Source organism: Phoxinus phoxinus, assembly GCF_949152265.1.
Source record: "Phoxinus phoxinus genome assembly, chromosome: 12".
NCBI classification, from domain to species: domain Eukaryota; kingdom Metazoa; phylum Chordata; class Actinopteri; order Cypriniformes; family Leuciscidae; genus Phoxinus; species Phoxinus phoxinus.
The window spans coordinates 12641242-12666866 of NC_136887.1; the positions used below are offsets into that span (position 1 = coordinate 12641242).

At 38.8% G+C, this 25625-nt stretch overlaps 1 protein-coding gene across 5 annotated transcripts; it reads right to left on the reverse strand.

Moving 5' to 3' along the window:
- Positions 1-261: 261 nt before the first annotated feature.
- On the reverse strand, positions 262-24112 carry rnf20 (ring finger protein 20, E3 ubiquitin protein ligase). Of its 5 annotated transcripts, none has more exons than XM_079631388.1 (23): positions 23926-24112; positions 22833-23005; positions 22531-22599; positions 22329-22427; positions 22074-22221; positions 19035-19220; positions 18807-18922; positions 18575-18721; positions 18064-18138; positions 17138-17257; positions 15038-15217; positions 14802-14937; positions 14578-14699; positions 14318-14474; positions 12298-12586; positions 12070-12187; positions 11770-11919; positions 11457-11669; positions 7757-7882; positions 5583-5723; positions 1057-1161; positions 750-941; positions 311-675 (listed from the first exon to the last, which is right to left on the reverse strand). In XM_079631388.1, the coding sequence occupies exons 2-22, from the start codon at positions 22992-22994 to the stop codon at positions 765-767; spliced, it is 3036 nt and encodes a 1011-aa protein (XP_079487514.1). In that variant the 5' UTR covers positions 22995-23005; positions 23926-24112; the 3' UTR covers positions 311-675; positions 750-764. The 5 variants fall into 5 exon arrangements, with proteins under 5 accessions (XP_079487513.1, XP_079487512.1, XP_079487510.1 ...); XM_079631385.1 differs by having other exon boundaries at positions 14578-14720; positions 23926-24080; XM_079631387.1 differs by having other exon boundaries at positions 262-941.
- Between the last annotated feature and the right edge of the window lie 1513 nt (positions 24113-25625).

Sequence of the window (25625 nt, forward strand, 5' to 3'; positions counted from 1 at the left end):
AGAGTTGATTCATAAACTATTACCATTGCACAAAGTAAACATACTATACGTTTTTGTTTTTTTTGTATCAGCAAAATACATATTAGTGACAACTTTGGTTACACTTTATTTTAAGGTGACACAGTTACATTGTACTTACTATACGTACTAAGTAATATTAACTACATGTACGTATTATAGAGTTGCGGTTTAGTGTTAGTTGTAATTATGCATAATTTACTGTTATCATTAAGTAGATGTAGTAACGTGTAACTACTTCACCTCAAAACAAAGTGTTACCATAACTTTAATAAGAAAGCATAAAGACATTGTCAATACATTTCAATATTTTAATGGATTTCAATGAAGCAGTTGCACAACCATCACTATAAGCAGTCATAACAGACAGTACAAAAATGCAATACCAGCTGTTCAGCAAACTGAACGCAACGTAACTACTGCACAGTCGACAAGGCAGCTTGTTTTCAATCACAGGTCTATAAACTCACTCATGTTAATGGGTTCACATTGGCTCTGTTGAGGTGGAATGGGAGATCTGGATGAGGCATTATTAACTCAAAGGAAGTCAAACAAGCAGCAGCAGCTTTTATGAGTGAAAAATCTTTGCCGAGACTGGCCTGTGGAATGTGACCAGGTTAGTTCTGCAGAACCGATGCAACTGAACGTGTTGGTTTCCTGAAAAGCAATTTCAAATGGAATGTAAAACTTGATTTTCTCCACCAGGAACTGGACCAAACAGAGGCAGATACCGTTTATCATAAGTCTCATCCAATGTAGATTCGATGGAAATCATTGGCACCAAATGCAGCATTGCACTTCGGGCACTTTCTCTGACGGGTGTCGTAGCGCGTCTTCACACACTCGAAACAGAAAACGTGGAAGCACTTTGTCAAAACGGCGTCCTTTACACGTGAATTGCAGCATGGACACGTCAACCGGGCCTGCAAAACAGAAAAAAACAGATCCTTGAAGGCTATGAACACACAACTAGTTATAGTTAGTTTACAACATAGTTAGTTAATGTTGTCCCCATCCATGTGGACAACATAAAATGACCTTGTAATCGTTTATTTCTTCATTCAGGATCTCATCTCCATTTCGAATGTTCTCAGCCGGTTTCTTGGCCTTCTCAATCTTCCTGCGCAGTTTGGAAATGTCCTCCTAATGAGATCAAAAGAAACATCACAGTTTTAAAAACAAATGGCATAAAATGGTCATGTCACGACTACCTGGCTCACCGTAGCAATGACATAGGGGAGACCACACCGTTTGTTATGTTAAATCCAAAATAGTTTATTAAAACATTAAATTATACGATGAAATCATAATTTGAATCAATAAGTGTATCAAGTCAGTAAATTAGAAGCAAAAGAAAAATAATCAAAAGTGTTCAATCCACAGATGAACAACAGTATGTAGATCTGATGTAGATTTTTATTTTACAATAACGGTTTACAAATCCCGTGTATCATTCGTTCAATAGTTTTTTCCAAAAAAAGAAAAAAAAGAAAAACGACTTGTTTTTCCATTATTTCCTGAACTAAAATGAAAAAAAAAACAATAATGACTCGTTTTCCGATTTTCTGATTGTGCGCTCAGATCAAAAATAGAAAAAATTAATAACGGGTTTAGACAAATTTGAATTTTGAATTTTTATTTAACACCTTAGCAGACATACCAATGAAATCATTTTAAACAGATCAAGTACTATAGTGGTAACAGATACAGCCATTTTAATAAGGATGTGAATAGCAATCATGCTCTCCTGTAAGTCTCATTCGCTTACAGTCCGACTTTTGAACTTTTTTTCATTATTATTTATTCGGGTATAACACACTGATAAATAATGTGTATTACCTGATAAAAAATCTGGGCGGTCTGACTGACAATAGCCACCTCCCGACATCTTTTGACAGCGTGTACACCTTCATTCTGACCACCTGACCACCTTCATTCTGACCACCTGTACACCTTCATTCTGACCACCTGTACACCTTCATTCTGACCACCTGTACACCTTCATTCTGACCACCTGTACACCTTCATTCTGACCACCTGTACACCTTCATTCTGACCACCTGTACACCTTCATTCTGACCACCTGAACACCTTCATTCTGACCACCTGTACACCTTCATTCTGACCACCTGTACACCTTCATTCTGACCACCTGTACACCTTCATTCTGACCACCTGTACACCTTCATTCTGACCACCTGTACACCTTCATTCTGACCACCTGACCACCTTCATTCTGACCACCTGTACACCTTCATTCTGACCACCTGAACACCTTCATTCTGACCACCTGTACACCTTCATTCTGACCACCTGTACACCTTCATTCTGACCACCTGTACACCTAGCTCTGAGGAGCTGTTTGGCACTGAAACCATTGTCAGTCAACAACATTCTTTTTTTGCAAGGATGTTTGAAATAGTTTGGCAATATGGTTATCGTTTATGTTGCTTAGAAATTTGAGTGATAGGCATTTGTCCTATTTAATTCATGTTATTTATTTCATAAATTTTTTCCGTGACATTTTTTTTCTCTGCTGACAGTAGCCAACAATGTTAAAATAATATTTATATTGACACGAACACCATTTTTGTATAGCATTTATAATTGTTATAGGCTAAGTAACTTAATCTCTCTCTTTCCGTTAGAGACATTTGAAAGTGAGATTCTGGAAACGAAATCGAAATTTTGCAAACCCCGTCAGGTCGGGAAATAAAATACACTCTGTGTTCACCCGCTTTAAGCGGTTGCTGTATAGATACTTGTGGAAGCGGGACAGGAAAAAAACAGTCCCGCGCAGACCTCTTTAAACCTTAGGTGTGTGTCCCAAATAAATAATAATCTATTACCACAATAGTACTTGATCTGTTTAAAATTATTTCATTGATATACCTTAAGCCTTAAGGTGTTAAATTAAAAATCTAAATAAAAATTTGTCTAATCCAGTAATAAAAAAATTCTACTTTTGATCTGAGCACACAATCAGAAAACCCGTCGTTATCGGGTTTTTTTTAGATCAGGAAATAAATAATGGAAAAACAAGTCGGTTTTCATTTTTTTATTTTTGGTTTTAAAGGCAGGGTAGGTATGATTTGTTTAAACTGTCTTTATATACCAATACATAATTAAAATGTAAGTACTCTGAAAAAGAGAGTATAAAAATCGTGAGTGCCTGTAGTCCTCTCAGGGCTGCAATAAACACAGCTACTTATTTCCATTCTCTCCCACCCCCTCCCTTCTGGGCTCCAAAGCCACGCCCCCAAAACACATGAACCCGCAAAGCTCAGCTGGAGGAGGACGCGTTTACCAGGGCCGAGCGGAGAGGAGCGCAGTGCATCTCGTGACCATGTCAGATTCACATGTAATAAAATACCTAACTTCATCATTATGAATATAAACAACTAACATGGCTGTTAGTACTCACTATCAAGCTAGCATATCGATACTGGTAAAGTTTAAAATCTATTGAGTTCGATTCAGTAACGAGCTACAGTAGTAACATAAGGCAAAGCTAAAAACAGGTTGCATTGATACACGTTTTCCCATTACCATCCGTTACACTGTGATTAGGGATGGGTATCGTTAAGGTTTTAACGGTATTACTACTCTTACCGATACTCCTTATCGGTCCGGTACTTTAACAGTATTCTTATCGGTTCTTTTTGTTTTATATATATATATATATTAAACAAAGATAAACAATAGATAAACAAAAGATAAACTATTAAACAAAGATACACATTATATAGGCCTACAGAGTGCTTTAATTTCAGGAAGGTCTACTGTTCAGGTATGGTCTAAAAGGAAATCTAATAAAGTAATCGAATGTAAAATAACACTGCATAGTTTATCATAGATAGATTAATGTTATTAAAGTTATTCATTCAAGAGCTGTGAGTGATTTTCTCTTTGCCTTTGGTTGTTTGATTCGCAGTAATATCGTCAGCATGTTAATTAGACTGCTTCCCCTTTAAGACCGAGTGCTGATCTAATACTGATGCTGCACCATATTTTCTCCCAAAAATTTCCATAACTACGTCCATTTAAGACATAAACGGTGTTTAAGTGAATCTCCAAGCCGGTCATTTTGACATATTTTTTGTGTACATATGATTTAGACGCACACATGAAACCCAAAGTATAATTTGCTAATTGCTTGTCTTGTTGCGGTCTGTTTTCGGAGTGCGCGCCGCCTTATAATAATAATAATAATAATTTAGCAACAGTATACTGCATTTTACAACAATCACCGATCGTGCTGATTCTGTCGTTAAGTTTGAGTTTTAGGGATTAAAGACAGCGCACTGAAGGGAAGGATGTTGTGCTGGACAGAATGTGACTATAGTATTTAATGGTTTTACCTCAATATATTATTTTTATCATCTTTGGAAGCCGAAATATAAAATAAAATCAGACTAATATCACAGATCTAAACTGTAACCACACACGTTTGAATGTTAAGTCTAGTTCTGTCCTCCGTCGTCACTCATTACAGTGCTGTCGTGTTGTGCGCTATGTCTCTCTCTCTCTCTCTCTCTCTCTCTCTCTCTCTCTCTGACTGCGAATACCAAAAATGCTTCACAGACAAATGGTTTAATATTATTATACATAGAAATGGCTGGCGAAATAAAAAATAATATTTTTTTTTTTATAGCAATAATAAATAGTAGGCCAATGTGTATTTTCTTAATTTCTCTTTAGTACCGACAGTAGAACCGATAACGTCCGAGCTTATCGATACAGCGGTCTTTCAAAATTCAGCCCCGGGGCCCGTTTAATACCGGGTTTCGGTACCCATCCCTAACTGTGATGAAGGTGCATTTCGTGTAAGATTCTGTGTTTTGCATGTAAGAGCTTCCACGATGAAAGCACTGTTGGCTCTGATGAGGACTACAAGCCAGAGACAAGTACCGTATCGTCGGCTCAAGGACAGGTCCGGGTCGAGGGCGAATACTGTCTTCCTTTTTTTGCCTTCGCTGACTGTATATGCAGGCACTGGGAGTTTTGACTGGGAGCTCTTTCTCTGCCATCATTGTGATTATTCTTAGCTTCCGTGCCTCTTCCCCTCCTCGAGTCAAAGGGGCGCGCGCATGTGGGCAGCTCCTGCTGCAGCAGGGGTGGTAGCCATGGTAGCCAGGGAGAGTGACAGTCGCCCAGCCAATCATTTCATTCGTCCCGAATGGAAATAAGTAGCTGTGTTTATTGCAGCCCTGAGAGGACTACAGACACTCGATTTTTATACTCTCTTTTTCAGAGTACTTACATTTTAATTATGTATTAGTATATACTAACAGTTTAAACAAATTTGGGAAAAAGTTTTTTATATAAATCCTACCTACCCTACCTTTAATTTGAAAAAAAAACTATTGAATTAATGATACACGGACCCAGAGTTCATTTAGAGTATTTAATTTGTATCCAGAGGCCTACTCCGTGTAGCTAGCCCGCCATCTACTGGCTAAAAAGAATATTGGCCCGCGGCCAACGTTACTTGCCGACCCCTGATGTAGATCAACACTATTAAACCTCTGATTATGCATTGAGCTAAAGAAGGGTCTGCTCACCTGTGCACGACGGGCATTGAAAGACTCCTTCTCTCGAGAAATGCTGTTCTCAACCACCTCCTCTCTGACCGCTCTCAACCTCTGCTGCACCCCCTCCAGCTGAGTGCGCACCTCCTCCGAGAGCAGCACTGACTCCTGCGCCTGAAACACACAATTCATGGACGCACGTCAGCGGTGTGTAGTGCTGTTCTGAAATGAGGAGGCAAAGTCCTCAATGTTTTCTAATGTAAATTCATGTTAAAAGGGATAGGTCACCCTCAATTTAAATTCTGTCATCATTTACTCACCCTCATATTTTTCCGAACCTGTATGAGTTTCTTCTGCTGAACACAAAAGTTGATATTATGAAGAATATGGGAAACCAAACAGTTGTGGGGCACCGTTGACTTCCATAGTATTGAACGAAAATATTATGGGAGTCAATGGGGTCCATCAACTGTTTGGTTACCCATATTCTTCAATTAATCTTCTTTTGTGTTCAACAGAAGAAAGAAATTCATACAGGTTCGGAAAAATATGAGCGTGAGTAAATGATGACAATTTTCACTGTTGGGTGAACTATACCTTTAAGTTAGACTTATTTATTGTTGACCGATTTTTCAGGTTAAATAAATTAACTACTTACACTAAGAAAACAATTCTAGTTACATTACAATGTAATTCATGCTCTATTATGATATTTCTCAACAAGCTAGTGCTTTTAAGCATTTCTTGCATTTGCTACAAAATAATAACTATAAAAATGCAGTAACAAATTGTATGTATATTTAACTGATGTTCAGATAATCATTCCATCAAATCTCAGTGAACACTGTATAAGGCATGATGGTCACAGACACGGAAATGACCTTTAATTTCACCAAACTGACTGCTTACAAAAAAAAAACCCTCACATATCATGTTAAGAAAGTGGTGATATTTAAAGCTAGCCTGGGAAAACCCAGACCACTCTCAGTTGTAACTGAGTTAGGGTCTGGCAAAGCTCCATAGACAATTCATTTCCACAGGGGCGTCACCAACGGACGTCGCTAAAATGGCTCTGGGCGCAATGGGATAGGATCTAAAACCAATCAGAGCGATGAATGACATGACGTATGCAGAGCGACGGAAAAACACCTGAGACTCTCAGCAATTCTGTTTGTGTTAACGAAAATGACTATTTTAAATCGCTTGAAACAGACGCGATAGCTGATTCGAACGAGTGATGTTCCACGGCGGCATCCATCTCTGTAATGTACAAAATCTGTGTCACCGTCTCTGCTCTGTCGTCATCGTGTAAAGCCCGCCCCAACGTTTCTGATTGGTGCCGCGATTTCGACGGATTGGAAATGGGCTTCAATGGGCTCTTTGCCAGACCCACTTGCAGAGCAAATCTAAATTTGCCGGAAGTGGTCTGGGTTTTCCCAGGCTAATTTAAAGCTGCAGTCGGCAGGTCTGGCAGATTGAGTGGACTTACTGTGCATTCACACCGGACGCGAATAGCGCGTCAAATTCGCGCCTGCCGCGTCTAGTTATACGCTTGACCACTTTGTGTCCATTCACGTGCCAAGCGCGAAATTGATGCGCGTAAAAACAAGTTTGAAGCGAAATTTACACGCGTCAGAGGCGAAAGTTTCGAAACCCGTTGGCGGCCATCTTTTTACAAGATGTCTGATGTTGATAGATCATTTTGCTCTGGAGAGCAGAACAGCGGCGTAGGGGTCATTGTCGCCGTATTTGGGTCCACCAGACCCTTCGGAGGCGAACCCAGTTTGGCGAGTTTCACCATTTGCTCCAGGAGCTGCGCCTGGATGACGGTCACTTTCAGCGGTACTTCCGCCTGTCCCGCGCCCAGTTTGATGACCTGCTGTCCCACACTTTATGCCACGTGAAGCAAGCAGGCTCCTGATTGGTTAATGCGACGCGAATTGACGCAGAAGTTCAGATTTTTCAACTGAGGTGTATTCACCGCACTCTACGCCTCAAACGCCCCGCAGGAATCTTTTACGCGCGTGACGCAGTCATATCATAGCTCTCTAGTGTCTTTCCCCATTCATTCTCACTGCCTCCCTTGCCTCCTCAGAGAAAACCAATTTTCTAGTGCAATTTTACTTGTTACTTGACTTCACATTATCATTATGATGCTGCAAGTACACAAACTGAATTTGTGTGAGGTAACCTGCAACTGTATGTACCTTGCGTTTGTTCATCTCTAATGCCTGTGTGCGTAGACCCAGCTCCCTCTCCGCAGCGCTGATGGTGCCCTGCAGCAGGCGCTCTTTCTCCTCCAGCTTCCGAACCACCTGCAGCTGAGCGTCCACCTAAGAGAAACACACAAACATGTTTCAGCTGCATATCATTTAAGTCCTGTCAGTTTAAACACTCAAGCCAGTTTAAAGCATTCAAGTGCAAGAAGCAAAAAGCTCTTGACTTTTTGTGCTTGAAGGGACACATACATGCAAACTACTCAGTATCCTCGTGAACACCAATGTAAATGATAAACTTCCACTCTATGATGGTTATACTTTGAAATTAATACACATCACATTTTTTCTGAACAGTGGGGCCTGTTCCGTATGAATCACAGATCAAGGCACATCATGTGATGTCAATGCTGAAACATTAGATCACGTAGCCCTAGAGCTGAATGACTAATCATTACAAGATTACCGGTAATCTCGATTCAAACACCCATATGTTCTTATTCCTAAATAACAACGATTCTTCTGTTTACAATTAAACCTAATAGTAATAAGATCACAGCGAACATTCAAATCTGCGTTTGTGCTGCCAGTGAGCCAGAGAGAGCAGTTGTCGTGTGGGTATGAAACAGCTTCACAAAAAGTCTTTTCAACTACACATTATCATTATTTCTTTGCTACAATAATTAAAATGATCATAGAAGTACTGGAATAAAAGTTTATAGTTCAAATATAAACACTGATGTCTATGGATGCTTCTGAAAGTAACTTTTTGCTTCAAATCAAGATTATCAATTACATCTTTACACCAGTAGAGGGTGACAAGGGACCGTTAACAAAACTCATTGAATCATTCATTCAAACTATGCAGTGCAAAGATGGATTTTATAGACTGATCTGATTGGTAACATCCCTATATAATCTATTATTATTGCAACTGAATGAATTGTAAATATCTGACATAAAAGATAATGCATACATTTAATAAGGTTAAACATTTGCCCTCTTAAAAGGTTAAGGTGAGTAGTAGTCTTCTGTCACTCGAGAATAGCCCAATCAAAGATGTAGCAAATCTCGCCATAGTATATTTCGGAGAACAAAATGAACATCCGTTCACAGTTCGTTATTGATGAACTAGTAGTAAGTGAAGAGGGATATCAGAGAGTGCGGAAGACGAGATCAAGTCAGACACGATGCCAAAGAAGCGTATGTGTACATTTAGCAAGGATCTTCAAAAAGAGTTTATCAAGTTATTATGCGCAGTGCAAGTTGTGAAAAAATAACTCAATGTGGTTTTGCGCTGAATGACACACACCAGACAGCGCACAATCCCGAATTCAGTTCTCTTTGTGCCTGGATGGTCAAATACAGACAAAGTTGTCAAAATGACCATCATGTAGAGTATCTCACGTAAATACAGACTGTTATATGGCTTAAGTGAAAGTGAACCCCTCGGTGAACACCAGATATGTGTCAGTATATTAGATCCTAGCCTAAAATACAGTTCTGTGTCATTAATGTTATTGAAACAACAAAAGATGTTCAATAAATGTATGTTAAAGGAACACTCCGACTTTTTGGGACTTTAGCCTATTCAACTTATCCCCCAGAGTTAGATAAGTCCATACATACCTTTTTCATCTCCGTGCGTGCTTTAAGTCTGTTTGACGCACCCACCGCTAGCCTAGCTTAGCACAAAGACTGGATGTACAAAGTCACAGAGTGTACAAAAAACAAAGTCACATGAGACAGACAGTTCTCAGAGAATATAGTTCCCAGTATTTATACGGTTAAAATATGTCTTTCTCATGTGACTGTTTTTTGTACACTCTGTGACTATACAAATCACAACATGTAAATAGGAAAATGTTTGCGTTATTTTTGTCACTTATTTGGATTAGTATGCTAGCTGCAACCATTTACATCCAGTCTTTGTGCTAAGCTAGGCTAGCGGTGGGTGCGTCAAACAGACTTATAGCACGCACGGAGATGAAAAAGGTATGTATGGACTTATCTAACTCTGGGGGATAAGGTGAATAGGCTAAAGTCCCAAAAAGTCGGAGTGTTCCTTTAAATTAACCTACTGTACCCTGAGAAACAGTTTAATTTTATCGCTATCGTATTGGGCCTATTGTTTGTCATTTCTTTCTTTGTTTTTGTTATAATTATTTCATTTTTGTTGAATTTAATGATATATATCGATATCCTGAAATAAAATTTCTCATATCATGAAATTTGGAGGGTGCAAATTTGGATGTCCATCCTGTCCCGTATTCCACCATGAGAAATCTAGCCACCCTAATTATACTTCATAGTTGCATCTGGATCAGTGCCCGGTTGCATAAAGCACCTTAAGTTAAATTTTCCCTTAAGTTCGCCCTTATGTTTCCCTTAAACCTAAGGGTGTTGCAGAAAAATTCCCTTAAGTGTTACTTAACTGTTTTTTTAAGTGAAACGTCATAAACACTTAGAATTTCCCTTAAATGCTGTTTTTTCACTTAAATAATCCCTTAAAAAGCGTTAAGTGTTGCATAAAACCCCTTAACGGTAATTTTCCTAAGTATAACTTAAGGTTTGGAAATCGTAACCTTAAGAGTAACGCGGACAAAAAATAAGACGACATGGCTGAATTTATGGAACGAGCTGAAGATAATTATGTGCCAAGAAGAATTTTTAGGGATAGGGAGAACCATATTGTTGCATGAATACCGTTTTGATCGACGCGCAATATTTGACATCACTAACAAACTAGACGGCGCCCTTGACCGTGTCACACATCGCAACCACTCTTTACCTGCGGTGTTACAACTGCTTATAGCACTGCGTTTTTTTGCAACTGGGAGTTTTCAGATGATAGTGGGAGATGTTTTCCACGTTCATAAATCGTCTGTCAGCAGAGTGGTTCACCGGGTTGCGGGGGCTCTTTCCCGCTTGTGTTAGTGTTTTGCGTATCTATGGCAACAACAGACTTTTATAACGTGAATTCAGGATCGCTGTCGTGAAACACTTAAATGTTTCCCTTACCTAAGAGAATCGTTTAAGAGATTATATGCAACACCCTTAAGTTATTCTCTTAGGTAAGGGGAAATCGCCCCTTAAGTGTCATACTTAAGGGAAAAACTTAAGGTGCTTTATGCAACCGGGCACAGAGCATTAATCTTAAAGGGATAGTTCACCCAAAAATTAAAGTGATGTCATTAATTACTCACCCTCATGTCATTCCAAACATGCAAGACTTTCGTTCATCTTTGAAACAAATTAAGATATTTTTAATGAAAGATAACTTTCCCTCCATTTACAGTCTACGCAACTACCACTTTCATACAGAGATTGTAAACTAATCCATATGAATGACTGTCAGTGGAGGGACAAATATCTCAGATTTCAATGAACAATATCTTCGTTTGTGTTTTGAAGATCAACGAAAGTCTTACACGTTTCAAACGACACAAGGGGTGAGTAAATGATGAAGGAATTTTCATATTTGGGTGAACTGTCCCTTTTAAAGTGACAGCAGCCTAATAAACCTAGTTTTTCTAACTTGAATACTAGGTTAGGCTGTGGGCGCCATCATGTACGTTGTGTCAGAAGGGAGGCCCACTGTTTTTGTCTTTGAAAACCCCTGCCATATCCCAAACGATTCACTCAAGAATTCATTCGACGTGATAACACTCCATCTCAAAAGCCCACCCACCTGTGTTTTAAGTGTGAGCAGCTGGTCAGCAAGCTCCTCTTTCTCTTCCTTGAGGAGTTTATGGATCTGGTTGGATTTGATGCGCTCGCTCATGAGTTTGAAGTTGGCATCATCTTTCTCTCTGAGCTGCTGCATCAGACGAATGTTCTGCTCCTGCATGTCTTCGAACGCCTGGCCAGTAACATCCATTTCACTCAGCAAAGCATCTTCCTCCTGAGAGAGAGAGATAGACCGATTCAGACTTTTACAGAAGAAAGTTTCTCATTCATTACTCAATGTGAGTCTCACATATGTGTGTAAATCTGAGCTCTACCTGCTTAGCAAGAGAGAGTTTCTTATTGAGGATATCGATCTGCTCCTCCACTGAGCGGATCTTTCTCAGGGCCTCTTCGTCGGCCATCTTCTTTCCTTCTCTCCTCTCTCTCTCCTCCAGCTCTCGCAACCGCTGACGGAGCTCCTCGGCCTGCACAAACATGCAAATAAACATTTTAACACTGAACTGTTCTGATAAACTATTAATCTCTTGATCTTTTCATTGATGAATCTGATATTCCACTTTGCTTCCAGCAATTTGAGCTCTATATAGTGTATGCATGTACAGTTGGTTATGTACCTCTGACTTCGCCTTCTTCTCCGCTGCCATCAGCTGTACTTTATCTCTCTGTTCTTTCGGTGCCGAGCGGTACATGTCCAACAACAGCTTCATCTCCCTCTGGGACTCTTGGGCTTTCCTGTTTCATAATTGCATCATCACCATCAGCTTCCCTATTATCATTATTAACACTTCCCAAAGTAAGTCATTTCCATTATTACAATCATCGTTTTGAGCAGAATGACTTACTTGAGCTCCACCCGCACTATTTTCAGCTGCTCCACCTCCTTGCGTTTAGGTCCTCCAATCACAGCGCAGCGTTCGACTGCTAGGTCTTCTGATTGGCTGGTGCTGGCTTTCTCCCTTTCTTCTTTCACCGCTACGCCTCCAGTGCTCCCACGAGTCACCCTCTCTCTTTCTCTCTGTTCCTTCTCTTTTTCCTTGTCTTTTTCTTTCTCCTTTTCCTTCTCCTTTTCTTTTTCCTCCTCTTTCACCCCAGTCTCCGCGTCCGTACCTGGTTCAGTCTTAACCGTTGCACCTGAAGGAAAAATATATAATATATAAGTGCTATAATATAAAAAGTGAACATAAATGTACAATACAGAATTACGTTAAGACTCATATGCTTGCACACTGTCACTGACAACATATTTAAAATAATGCAGGCCCTTTTTTACTGGTGCAGATTAATTTCAGCGTTAATAGTGTTGACAAAGAAACACATAAATCCCACTTTGAGGACAGTAAGAGTTCCAGGTAGGACGTCACGGGTTGCCATCTTGTAATTACGGTTACGACATGGCATGAGTGCAGCTTTGTTGTTGTTTAGTAAACAATCTAAAACGATTTGAATCATCGTACTACTAAAACTAAAAATGTGATATGTTGATTTTAAGTGGAATAGACTTTAAATGGAGGGACAGAAATCTCAGGTTTCATAAAAAATATCTTCGTTTGTGTTTGGAAGACAAATGAACATCTTATAGGTTTGAAACACCATGAGGGTACTATTATATTTTTCATGAGAACTGGTTAACACACATTTTACAATTCGATTCAAAAGCTTGCTATTCGATTCAGATTAAATTTAATTCGATTTGAATATATATCAGATACAGTACATGGCAAATTTTCTCAACTAATGCAGTAAACTATACAAGGAGTCAATATAATTATAATATTGAAGGTTAAAATGAACTGGTTTGTATACAAACACTTAAAATTACACACAAGGAAGTTTTTATAATAAAGTTATAGTAGCTTCATTACATATTTATTATAATAATTGAATTTGTACTGCAATTCGTTGTTTGAAAAATAAACATTTAAATGGTGGCTGTCAATTTTTTTTTTACAGATTTAATCAGATATGCATTAAATATTGAAACAGTAAAATGTATCATGAATTTGTGAATAGTGCATAGTATATTTAGCAAAAAAAAAATCCTGTCTAGATTAAATTTTTCCTGCTGACTAACGAGTTTTGGACATTTGGACAATGTTACATTTTCTGAGGTAAATGTAACATTGTTTACATGCTGTTTTGACATCTTTTCAATAAAACGTGAGATTGATATGAGATAAAGATGCGGATTTCAGTATGTACTGTATCTTTCAACACACCTTCTGATGTTCCTTCATGTTTATTTCGTGCTGTAACTAGTAGTAAAGAGGAAGAGATGATCGGTTCACATGTCGCTTGAACTGAAGCGCCACATTTAAGGACCACTAAAAATATATTTGTTTGAATTTCATAATAAAATTAACAGAATTTGAATGAACAGAATTTGAATTATTAGTTTTTTTAAATATGTCTATATAGATTTTATTATTTAATTCAGTTTTAGTTATTTTATTACATCAACTTAAACTAGAAATGTTGCCTTAAACTATCTGAAATTAAAAAAGTTGAGTTTTTTTTTATTCAACTTATTTCAGTTCAAAATTGTTTTATTTCAAGTGACATTTCTTTTATGTTTTTAGTTTGTTTACTTTAATAACCCTGCTGCTTGCGTTATCGAGACATCAATTTCGATCAATCGTGCAGCCCTACATAACATTACAATATTCATATTGTCTGCCATGTCAAAATCTTATTTTGATCATTTAGAAAAGTAACAACACACCTCACCCAAACAAGCCAAACAATTTGATGTATTACTCATATCCGTAACAAACGGTGCAGGACGAAATACACACAGAAGTTTAATACATAGTTTAATACCTCAGCAAACACCCAGAGTTAAAGATTAAAAAACGCAGTGTGTACCAGTTGTGCTGGGTGTGGCGGAGCCGCTGTCTGGTTCAGTCTTCACAGTGACGTCACCCGTCGGGGCAGGTGTAAGCGGTGAGGCGGTCTCCTCCTTCACATCCATCTCTGTGCTCGACTGTGATTGGACAGCAGCGTTACCTTTGGCAACACGGAGCTATAAGAGACAACAGAAACTTCAGCGACCACTTATTTTCTTTTAGAGTAAATATTTACTTGAATACTTGTTTAATTCAGAGGCAATAAGTTTGTGTTCTCGCCTGGTTGTGTTCTTGCTGAGACTCCCTCAGTCGGAGTTTATATTTGACCACCTCTCCCTTCATCTGCTGGTTATGATTCTGCAGCGTGCTGATCAAATGTCTCATCTCACGGTTTATAGGCCCTGAGAAAGAACGAGAAGGCACTATAGACTCACTTCAAAGGCTGATCTTAACAAAGAGACAAACATGAGCACATCATTATAAAAAGAGCGACGGAATATTACCTGCTTGTTCATTAGCAGCTAATGTCTGCTCAAACTCGATCCTGAGCATCTCGTACTCCTTGCGCACCTGTGCTAACGTGTCTTCCAACTGAATCACTTCAGTGCGGACCTTACGCTGCAAGGACACCTCGTCGTTCTGAAACAACACACATAAATCATCATTCCACTCATGCTTCAATGACGATAACATCCACAGACTGTGATCCATCACTGTTTATTCACATAACCCCACGTACCTCCATGTGGTCCAGCTGGCGCAGGCGGGCGGTCCTGGTCGTGTTGAGCCGTGCTTTGGTCTCGTCCAGCTGAGATTTCAGCACCAGTGATTCATTATAAAGCACAGAGAACTGAGACTGCAGACAGCGATACTCGGCGCTCTCTCTGGCAACCTCCTCGGCCCTGGACAACAGCTCCACCTGACAGAGAGAGAGAACCATGCACGTCCAGTTAGTCCATATAAAGGGGCTTTCACACCAGGTAGTTCTAGGGTGGTTCCCCGAAAACTAAGGTTCCCACAGGAACGTTTTCCTGGTTGCATTCGCACCGGCAGTAGGAACTCTGAAGTGACGTAAGCCGTGCTTGTCGTTGTGACTTTTATTTTGACGACGCAGAGAACACCAGCCAGAGCCTGAGCACACAGTGCTAGCATTCTCCGTGTTCATTCGTTTACAATTATTATATAGAACTTTTATACATAGAAAGGAGACAGTGATGAAAAGTTATTAGCGTATGCTGTGTGGTTGACGTCCAGTGTTGTTAGCTGAGCAGAAATACATGATCATCTTTGGCTTGGTCCCCTCAAAGTTGCGTTGGGTTTTCTTCTCAGCGTAAAGGTTAAGAGGCCCATCTATCATTGTTTTCCATGTCCGTAGAGTTAGTTTATGGAGTAAATATATAGGCTATACTCCGTGTGTTTACAAAGCTTTTTTAAAAATGGCGGGTGCTGGTGTTCCGCATGCGTTCGGCCAATCAGTGCACACTAACGTCACTGGTAGTTCCTATAGTGCTGGTTTAGACCCGACTTTGAAGTAGGAGCTAAATTATAGTTCCTCCAAATGGAGTTCCTAGAACTAAAATCGCTCCTAGTTCCTGAGGTGCAAACACGCCTAAATACGGGTACTTCTGCCAATATTTCTAGGAACTGTGAAAAGGTACCTCCGGTGCAAAAGCCCCTTAAGTGACTAACAACATTATTCGGTATGCACTACCATTCAAAAGTTTAAGGCTAAGATTTTTTTATGTTTTTGAAAGAAGTCTCTTACGCTCAGCAAGACCGTAAAAAAGTAATATTGTGAAATATTATTACAATTTAAAATAGGTTTTCTATTTGAATATACCGGTAGTTGTCAAATTAAAATTGTGACACTGATTGGCCATTGTGTTCACGCGCTCATCAGATATGCCTGTGATTGGCTACAATGATCAGCGCACGGGAGCGTTTTAAAAAATGGGAGCGGGACCGTTTTTAAAGAACAAGCAAGATCATATTTCTGTGGAAACAGTGATACATCATGTTCAGGATTATTTTATTTTATTTCAATAAATTGTTTATTTTTATCATTATTTTGATTTTTAAAAAAAAGGTCTATAAAATGACCTCTTTTTGTATATTTGTTTATTTGACGGTGACCTTAATATTATTGTCTAGGGATGTATTCAGACCTGTAGATAATTTGCTTTGTTCCAAAACAGAGACGATGTTGTTAAATTTGTTGCCTTTTCTCCTTGTTTCTCCTTTTCTCCTTGTTTCGAATTGCTTTTACAAAGCAGCATTTCAAAGCTTACCAAAATGTGTTTATGCGAGTCACATGTGACTAAAACTGTCCTCTCATCGGTCTGAGTGCACATCATATTTAACTATATATATATATATTGGGCCGATTATTTTGGTGCCGTTTCAGATCTTCTGATGCTGTGATATCTTTCATTATTATCATTACTGAGACCACAAAATGTTTAGGAGAGCCAATAACTTTATCATCCAGTTTGATCTTAAAAAAATTTGCAGACCTTTTACATTCACAAAGGTTATCTATCGTTTTGTTATTATATTCTATAATTATTTTTTGTTCAGAGATAATGTGCAAGCTTCAGTAAATTCCACCATTACTAAAGGAGTGTTTTTCTCTGTACCTGAGTATCTGTCTTCAAGTGTTGCGTGATAGGAAGCTTTCTTTCGAGGACAAGATATAAAAGTGTGGGGTTTTAATTTTCCACTCCAAAGAGCCGAACAGCCTCTGAATACCAGATTTAATCAGGAATTGCCTGAACAGGAGGTCTCACAATAAACATAAGATCTAACAAGTTAACGGTGTCTGTGGTCTCGAGGGCTTTACCTTCATGTTGTTGTTCTCCTGGTAAACTGTCTGCAGGTCCTGCTGGAGCTTCTGGAGCTCACTGAGCCGGTTCTCCGCCAGCTCCCTGTTCTCCTCCAGCTCACTGTCCATCTCCTCAAACTAACAACAGATGAGAATTTAACGGATTCAACCTTTATTATGAAGACAGCATTCAGGAACCATAACATAAACAATATTTACATGACATATTCAACATTTATATTATATTGCATAACATTATATTGTCTAGCAAAAACCTGGCAATGTCATCAATATGTGGTTGAGCAAGTCAGCAAATATTAAATATACACTACCGTTCAAAAGTTTGGGGTGATTTATTTTTTATTCAGCAAGGATGCATTAAATTGATAAAGATTTTTATCATTTTACAAACCAAATTCTGTTCTTTTGAACTTTTTATACATCAAATAATCCTATATAAAATGTAACACTTTCCACAAAAATATGAAGCAGCACAACGGTTTTCAAGATTGATAATAATAAAAAAACAAAATGCTTGAGCATCTGATATTAGACTGATTTCTGAAGGATCACTGAAGATGCTGAAAATGTTGCTTTGCATAACAAGAATAAATGACATTTTAGAATATATTCAAATTAAATAGAAAAGTTATTTTCAATTACTTTTACTGTTTTGTGTTCAAATTAATGCATCCCTGATGATGAGTATAAAATACTTATAAAAAAACATTAAAATATCTTACCGACCACAAATTTTTGAAATTCTTGAAAACAAAAAAAACTATATACATGATGCATCTGCTAGAGGACTAAACCAGCCCAATTCTCATTTAAAGGATTCTACAGAGTGCAAAGATGCAAATACCTGCTCACTTCATGTTTACAGTGAGATTCAAAAAGAAACACTGACACCAACTGTTCATGGGACATGACTAGTCATTTACCTTTCTTTTGTTGATCGTGATGGTTCCACATACACTGCTGGCTTCCCCACACACCTTGTAACCTTTACTGTTCACCTGGTTATGACGGAAGAGCACAATATCAGATCCGCCACATTGTAAAACAATAACAACACTATATCTTGGGTTTACTATCAGAAATGTCTGTCAGTATGTTTTGACATTTGACAAAACATCTTGACATATTCCAGTGCCTTTTTTAAATCCAAATTGTCATTTGCTATTATTGCGGTAAACCATATTACATTACCGTTTACTGATATTAACATACTGGTAACTAAAGAAAGGCTGTATTGTATTGGGACCAGTTAACGGTTTAGTTACTGACATTCTTCAAAATATCTTCCTTTGTGTTCAGCAGAAGAAAGAAATTCATACAGGTTTGAAACAACTTGAGGATGAGTAAATGACTGAATTTTCATTTTAAAGTGAACTATCCCTTTAAGATGGTAAGTATTGCCCATTTTGACTTTATAGGGCAAAAACCACTTACCCTTTCCAGCACCTCTGCGAGGTGTGTGTTGAGGCGATTCTCCCTCCGTCTGATTTTCTCCATGTCCCACTGCAGCTCTTCAATAAGACCCTGCAGCTCACTGATCCTGTTATCAGCACGATTAGCCGCACGGCCCAAAGAACGAGACTAAACACACAAACACACACAGACAGACATTATGAGCAATACGGCAAGGTTAACAGATAAACATGTCAACAAATCAACCACTAACCTCACTGGTCATGTGACTATGCTTCTGCTGGAGGCTGTTGGTCAGTTGGCGGAGACGTTCATTCTCATTGGTCAGGAGGGTGTTGAGGCGGACAGCGGCGTCCCAGAGACTGCCACCTGAAGGAAGTCACATGAATACAGACAGTGGATATAAACATCATTCGTTTTTTTTAGTTAATTTGATGGATTGATCAACAAGAGATGTTGAGCTGCGTAGAGTTGGCCTCACCTGTTCCGGACTCCACATCCTTCTTCAGTTGATCAACCGTGTTCTTCAGGTTCTCGTAGATTTCCACCACACGACTGGCCTGTTTGCAGCTGGACTCCACTCGCTCCTGCAGCTCTGTGTCGATCTCCTCACTGCTGCTGCTGGCCAGCGTGGCCAGAAAAGAGCTCACTGCCTCCCCCTGTTGACCTGTGTGAAACATTACAAGAGGAACAGATTTCCATCAGGGTTAGAGGCCTTCAAAGATCTGGCCTTCAAAGAACAGAGAATGAGGAATTAATTGCAATATTAAATTCAAACACAATGAAACTCTTAAGTTGCTGTTATAGTGTAATGATCACCATGAAATTATTAGTCACCATGAAATTCTTGTTTATTTTTGATGGAATATTGCATTATTTATTATAAATTATCTATCTGTGAATTTATTCACAGGTTAGCTGGGAATCGGGATTACTTGTAATCCCGGCTAACCCAGCACTTAATCACAACTTCACCATCCAGCTAGGCTTGTCATCCATAACTCCATCAAGATCAGCCAGGAACCTTGGAGTTGTAATTGATGACCAATTGAATTTCACAGACCACATCGCTAGCACTGCCCAGTCATGCAGATTTGCCTTGTACAACATCAGAAGGATCAGGCCCTTCCTATCAGAGCATGCTACACAACTCCTTGTTCAGGCGCTTGTTCTATCCAGACTGGACGATTGTAATGCTCTCCTGGCTGGTCTCCCAGCTTGCACTGTCAAACCTCTGCAACTGATCCAGAATGCTGCAGCCAAAGTGGTCTTCAACGAGCCGAAGAGAGCACACGTCACTCCTCTCCTCACGAAATTGCACTGGTTGCCGGTTGCATCAAATTCAAGTCACTGACGTTTGCCTACAGAACAACCACTGGCACTGCTCCCCTGTACCTGAACTCATTACTTCAGACTTATGTGCCATCCAGAAACTTGCGCTCTGCAAGTGAGCGGCGTCTGGTGGTGCCATCTCAAAGAGGCACGAAATCTCTCTCTCGGACCTTTACCATGACTGTTCCCTGCTGGTGGAACGGTCTGCCTAACTCAGCCAGAGCTGCTGAGTCTGTAGCCATCTTTAAAGGAACACTCCGACTTTTTGGGACTTTAGCCTATTCACCTTATCCCCCAGAGTTAGATAAGTCCATACATACCTTTTTCATCTCGTGCTATAAGTCTGTTTGACGCACCCACCGCTAGCCTAGCTTAGCACAAAGACTGGATGTAAATGGTTGCAGCTAGCATACTAATCCAAATAAGTGACAAAATAACGCAAACATTTTCCTATTTACATGTTGTGATTTGTATAGTCACAGAGTGTACAAAAAACAAAGTCACATGAGACACAGACATATTTTAACCGTATAAATACTGGGAACTATATTCTCTGAGAACTGTCTGTCTCATGTGACTTTGTTTTTTGTACACTCTGTGACTTTGTACATCCAGTCTTTGTGCTAAGCTAGGCTAGCGGTGGGTGCGTCAAACAGACTTATAGCACGCACGGAGATGAAAAAGGTATGTATGGACTTATCTAACTCTGGGGGATAAGTTGAATAGGATAAAGTCCCAAAAAGTCGGAGTGTTCCTTTAAGAAACTGCTGAAGACGTATCTTTTTCGGCAGCACTTGAGCACTTGATCCAGTACTACTAACACTTTCTTATCTATTCTAAAAAATAAAATAAAAATGCGTTGGATTGTACTGTGAAGGGTCATAGCACTTACATACTGTTGTCCTACTGCTAGTTTAATTGCTTCTATTGTTTCTCATCTGTAAGTCGCTTTGGATAAAAGCGTCTGCTAAATGAATAAATGTAAATGTAAATTTTTATTTATTTTTTTAAATGTGTCGTAATCTTTAATCAGAATAACTTCCCCTCACTCTTGCAGAGACTTCTCTTCTCTGATGATGTTTACTGGTGTGAGGGCGGGACAACCTGTCACTCACATCAGATCAACCAATAGCAAACCACAATCATCCAATCAACTCCCCACGGACAAAATCAAGTCACACCCTACATTTATTCTTGTTCGAAAAGCCGTTTCTCTCGGATATACATACGTCACAAAAGAGAAGAAAAGACTATTATAACTTCTCTTTCATGCCGACTGCGGTCTTGTCTGAAACCACAAGCCTGAACTTTAGGTGTTGATACCCAATAGTGATGCATCAAAATGATTTTTTTTTTTTTTTTTAGCAAAACCAAAAGTGAAAACCAAGAACGAAGATAAAGTCTATTTAAAAATCATTTACTACATTTTTGTTTTCATTTAGTAACACTCAAACTAATTTAAATTGCACATGATAAATTAAATTAATAAAATATACTGTAAATATCCAGTTTTCAAGAATACAGCTTCAAGTTTTCAAGATGAAGACGACATTCAGAACACCAAATTAAATTCAAATTTAAGTCAAGCTTGCGGGTTCAACAGGGAAGAGTAGAGGGCCTTGGGGAAGTCGAACATCACATTTTGGCCAATTACCGAGTTGCAATAATTTTCAGCACGTGCGAAATTTGTTTTAGTATTAAATATATTTAGAAAGAAAGTGATTAGCAAGCCTAAAAGGGCTTGCACATCCGACGAGAAGCGCAGCGCCATGTCTTTAAAATCAGTGCCCAGCAACGCCTCAGGACCCTGTTCAAAGTCCTGCCGCGCCACTTACAGTTTTATATTACATTTACATTATATTTGTCTCAAATCGTCATACATACTGACTTCACCCTGTGCTGCAAGATGCATTTAGTTTTACATTAATTCATAGAAATCAGCTGCGTGGATGAAGATTGCTGATGATGTTAAATGGTTTTTCAGGCGAGATTCTCAATTCATTCAGTTAACGTACGCCCTGAGGTCACGTGTTGAGACTGCAGACTCAGCAATGATTGCATTTAATTGTACAGTACGATCATTACACAGCACAGACACTATCTTAGCTTTATAATGTCCTTAAACATAGCAATACAGTAACTTGAGGGTGAGTAAATGATGACAGAATTTTTGGGTGAAATTTTGTACCTCTGTCTTTTGCGCGCTCCTGGTTCGAGTCTCCGTCTGGTTCTGGCGTTCCAGGTTTTAAGCTCCGCCCTTCCGACGGTTGGCTTTCCACGGGCTCACTCCCCGATTGGTCATAGCGATGAACAATTAATCGCACATTTTCATCAAACTGATGAAGCAGGGTGGAACCAAAATCAGGAATAAAAATGGTAGCGTTTGAGAGAAATATCATTTCAATTTATATAGAATGTAAATACAACCCCAAAAAAACTTTACCTGGTTCCAGTATCTGTTTAGAATCAACAAACTTGCATCATCTGTCGCCTGACGAGTCTCCAGCCTCTCAACTCTCTCTCTCAGTTCATCCTCAATCACCTACATCAACACAGGAAGAGTTCATGTTCGCATGTGATGTAAAACTCTGTTCAATGTTTTTTGTAAATAATGAAAGGGGTGTATATATGAGTTATGTATCTACCTGTCTTTGGTCTAGGGATTCTCCCAACTTCCTGTTTTTGATCTGCAGGGCTTTTATATCTTGTTCTTCCTGCAAGAACAACAGTGTCAGTAGAGACCAATGGACAAAGAGACCAGAATCAGGAGTTCTGAACAAATTCAGACTTAATATTTCCATAACACTGTCACACATTCACACAGATTCAAGACAAACAATTAAGTCAGGAGTGCAACCAACATATCTAAATATTAAATAGAAGACATTTTTACTTCTATATAAAGAAAAAGAATGCTCAAATGATATCCCACTAAAGAGCTTCTCACCAGGTTGGATCCTCCTCCCAGTTTGATGACAGTTTCCACAGCAGTGCTTCCTCCTGACCCAGTGCTCATTCCCTCTCCATCCTCACCTCCCTTCTTCTTCTCCGGAGGAGCGCCGAGGGGGGCAGAGCTACTGGGATCACTGGGACGCTTCTGACCGGACATCACGCACCTCACTGTGGAAAAGACACCATCAGAGTCCATTCAGTCATAAACCACAAAAGTACTTATGGAATATAAAGTGCAGAGCATCTGTATTATTATTGAATTGTGTGTGTGTGTGTGTGTGTGTGTGTGTGTGTGTGTGTGTGTGTGTGTGTGTGTGTGTGTGTGTGTGTGTGTGTTGAACACAAACAATAAACAATCTATGAAGAGAATCAAGGTTATAAATATTCTAAGACTTAAATTATGCTTCTAAACAACAGACTAATACAATTATAATAATAATTTATATTATTATAGTTTTTGTCATTATTATTGCTATTATATACAATACATGTTGCATAACAATTATGGTTGTTTCTTATTATTATCATCCTAACATAATATTATTAGTAATATTATTTTAAATATTTATTAATTTATGCTTTTATTAAATATGTATTCATTTATTATGCTAATATTTAAATTGAAATATGCCTGACATAGAGGTATCTGCACATTTAAGAAGTAATAATAATAACGTTTGAATTGTTCTTAGTAACAGTAGCGATAAACTTTACACCAAACTGTACTAATCTTCAGTATTTTAGGATGGTACACTGCTACTAATGGTAAGATATGATTCATCATGGCACCTTAAAAAATACCGTGGTACTCGATCAAATACTATACATTGACATGGTACTCCATAATCTTTCAGAAGATACATTTGTACTTTATTGTTGGGGGACACATTAACACACACGTAGCCGTCACTAATAAATTATACAGCTACACGAATGAAAGAAAATATATTTATTGTTAAACTGCGGCGAGCCAGTGTAATCCCGAGCACAACACTGATCTATGAAAGCACTGGTGCACTCTCGCGCTAAAAACACACTGCACATTATATAATAACGCTCTAATTAACTAGGTGTTGTTAATTTCTTACCTAATTTTGAGTGTTATTGATTGTGAAATGGTATTGTGGATGTAGCTGCTGCGCTTCATCCAGCGGCCGAAACACCTCCCGGAAACAGCGCAGCTTCTCTTCTTCTGCCGCGCGCTGGGCTGACGGAGTCTGCAGAACTGCAGCGCCACCTCGTGGGGGAAGGACCGTCACGGGCCTGTCTATATCCCTGTAAAAAATATCCCACAACAAAAGGAATAGTTCACTTAAAAATGAGTTTCTTTCATCTGTTGAACACAAAGGATGATATTTTTAAGCATTTTGGTAACCAAACAGTTGATGGATCCCATTGATTTCCATAGTATTTTTTTCCTATAAGTAAGTCAATGGGGTCCATCAACTGTCTGATTACCGACATTCTTCAAAATATCTTCTTTTGTGTTCAGCAGAAGAAAGAAATGTATACAGGTTTGAACAAACTTGAGGGTGAGTAAATGATGCCAGAATTTTCATTTTAAGTGAACTATTCCTTTAACGGTTCTATGGTCTTTATTTGTACTTCGATGCATTCATTTTTGGACACACACACGATTAAACAAGGAAAGACATATCTTGTTTAGCATAATATTATAAGATATTCAAGCAAAGTAAATATTTGTGTGAATTCCACAAACATGCAGCAAAAACCGTTTTCAACATAATGATAATTGAAAAAGAAGAAATGAGATATTATTGAAATGTAAAATAGCAGAAAGGTTTCTGTGAGGATCCTTATACCATTATTTGTCACTGCAATTGTGTGTGTCACGCTCTGTGCACGGACTATGACTATTTGGACTCTGTCCTTGCATGCATTTCAGACTCTTGCCTTTGAATTCAGAGTTCATGTTGTGAAATCCCCAGATTTTTCCCCCTTGGTTGAAAGTTTCTGGTCATTTGTGCACGTCTCTGTCTTCATGCATCTGGCCTCACTCCTCGAACCCTTTCATCAGACCATGTCTTGTATGTTTGCCAAAATGATTTCATCGACTGCTCTTGATGTAATTCTCTGTGTTTGACTAACGTCACAACAATCAGACAACTTTGTTAACCACACTCATGCAGCACACATACACACATATGCTGGGTTTTATGGGGACGGACTCTCCATTGACATAATGGGCTTTATACTATGTTTTATCCCCTAAACACATCACAGAAAAAAATAATGCATTTTAACCTTTCCAAAACACATATTTTAATATGATTAATATGCTTTTTTTCTCATGGGGACCAAAAAAAGTGTGTGTGTGTGTGTGTGTGTGTCCTGCACAAAAACTGTCCCTACAAAGTTGACAATATCCTAAATACTTGTCCTTGTGGGGACAGTTTTTGTGCAAGCCACACACACACACACACACACACACACAAAGTAGCCTAAGGCATTTTGAGTATTTTTATGTTTAGTGTATAATTTACATAAGGTGCCAACTGAGGACATTTCTCTTATGAAAGTTTGAAGTGTGTGAAATTAGCATGCGTTTTATAGTTACAAAGCATCAAATTAATGCTCTATTTAGAGTTCCACTTCAGGCTCCTCTGCACATCCAAACACAGTTAATATAACACCCTGTCTGTGTCGACCTCACACAACATCTCTTCTGGATCTAAAATAGCAATTCATATTGCAGAAGTTCAACATGTTTTCTTGTGTGACTTTCACAGAAAGGTTGCAAAGTGAACATGCTTTGAGAAAGACAATG

Bases quoted from the DNA above. Each gene is read 5' to 3' on its own strand.
- rnf20 (XM_079631384.1), bottom strand. From the start codon at position 22,994: ATGTCCGGTCAGAAGCGTCCCAGTGATCCCAGTAGCTCTGCCCCCCTC. The intron at 14,938-15,037 runs GTACGTGGGGTT...GTGTTGTTTCAG, and splicing joins GCCAGCTGGACCACATGGAG to AACGACGAGGTGTCCTTGCA. The intron at 11,670-11,769 runs GTAGAGCTCAGA...TCTCTCTCTCAG, and splicing joins AACTCTCTCTTGCTAAGCAG to GAGGAAGATGCTTTGCTGAG.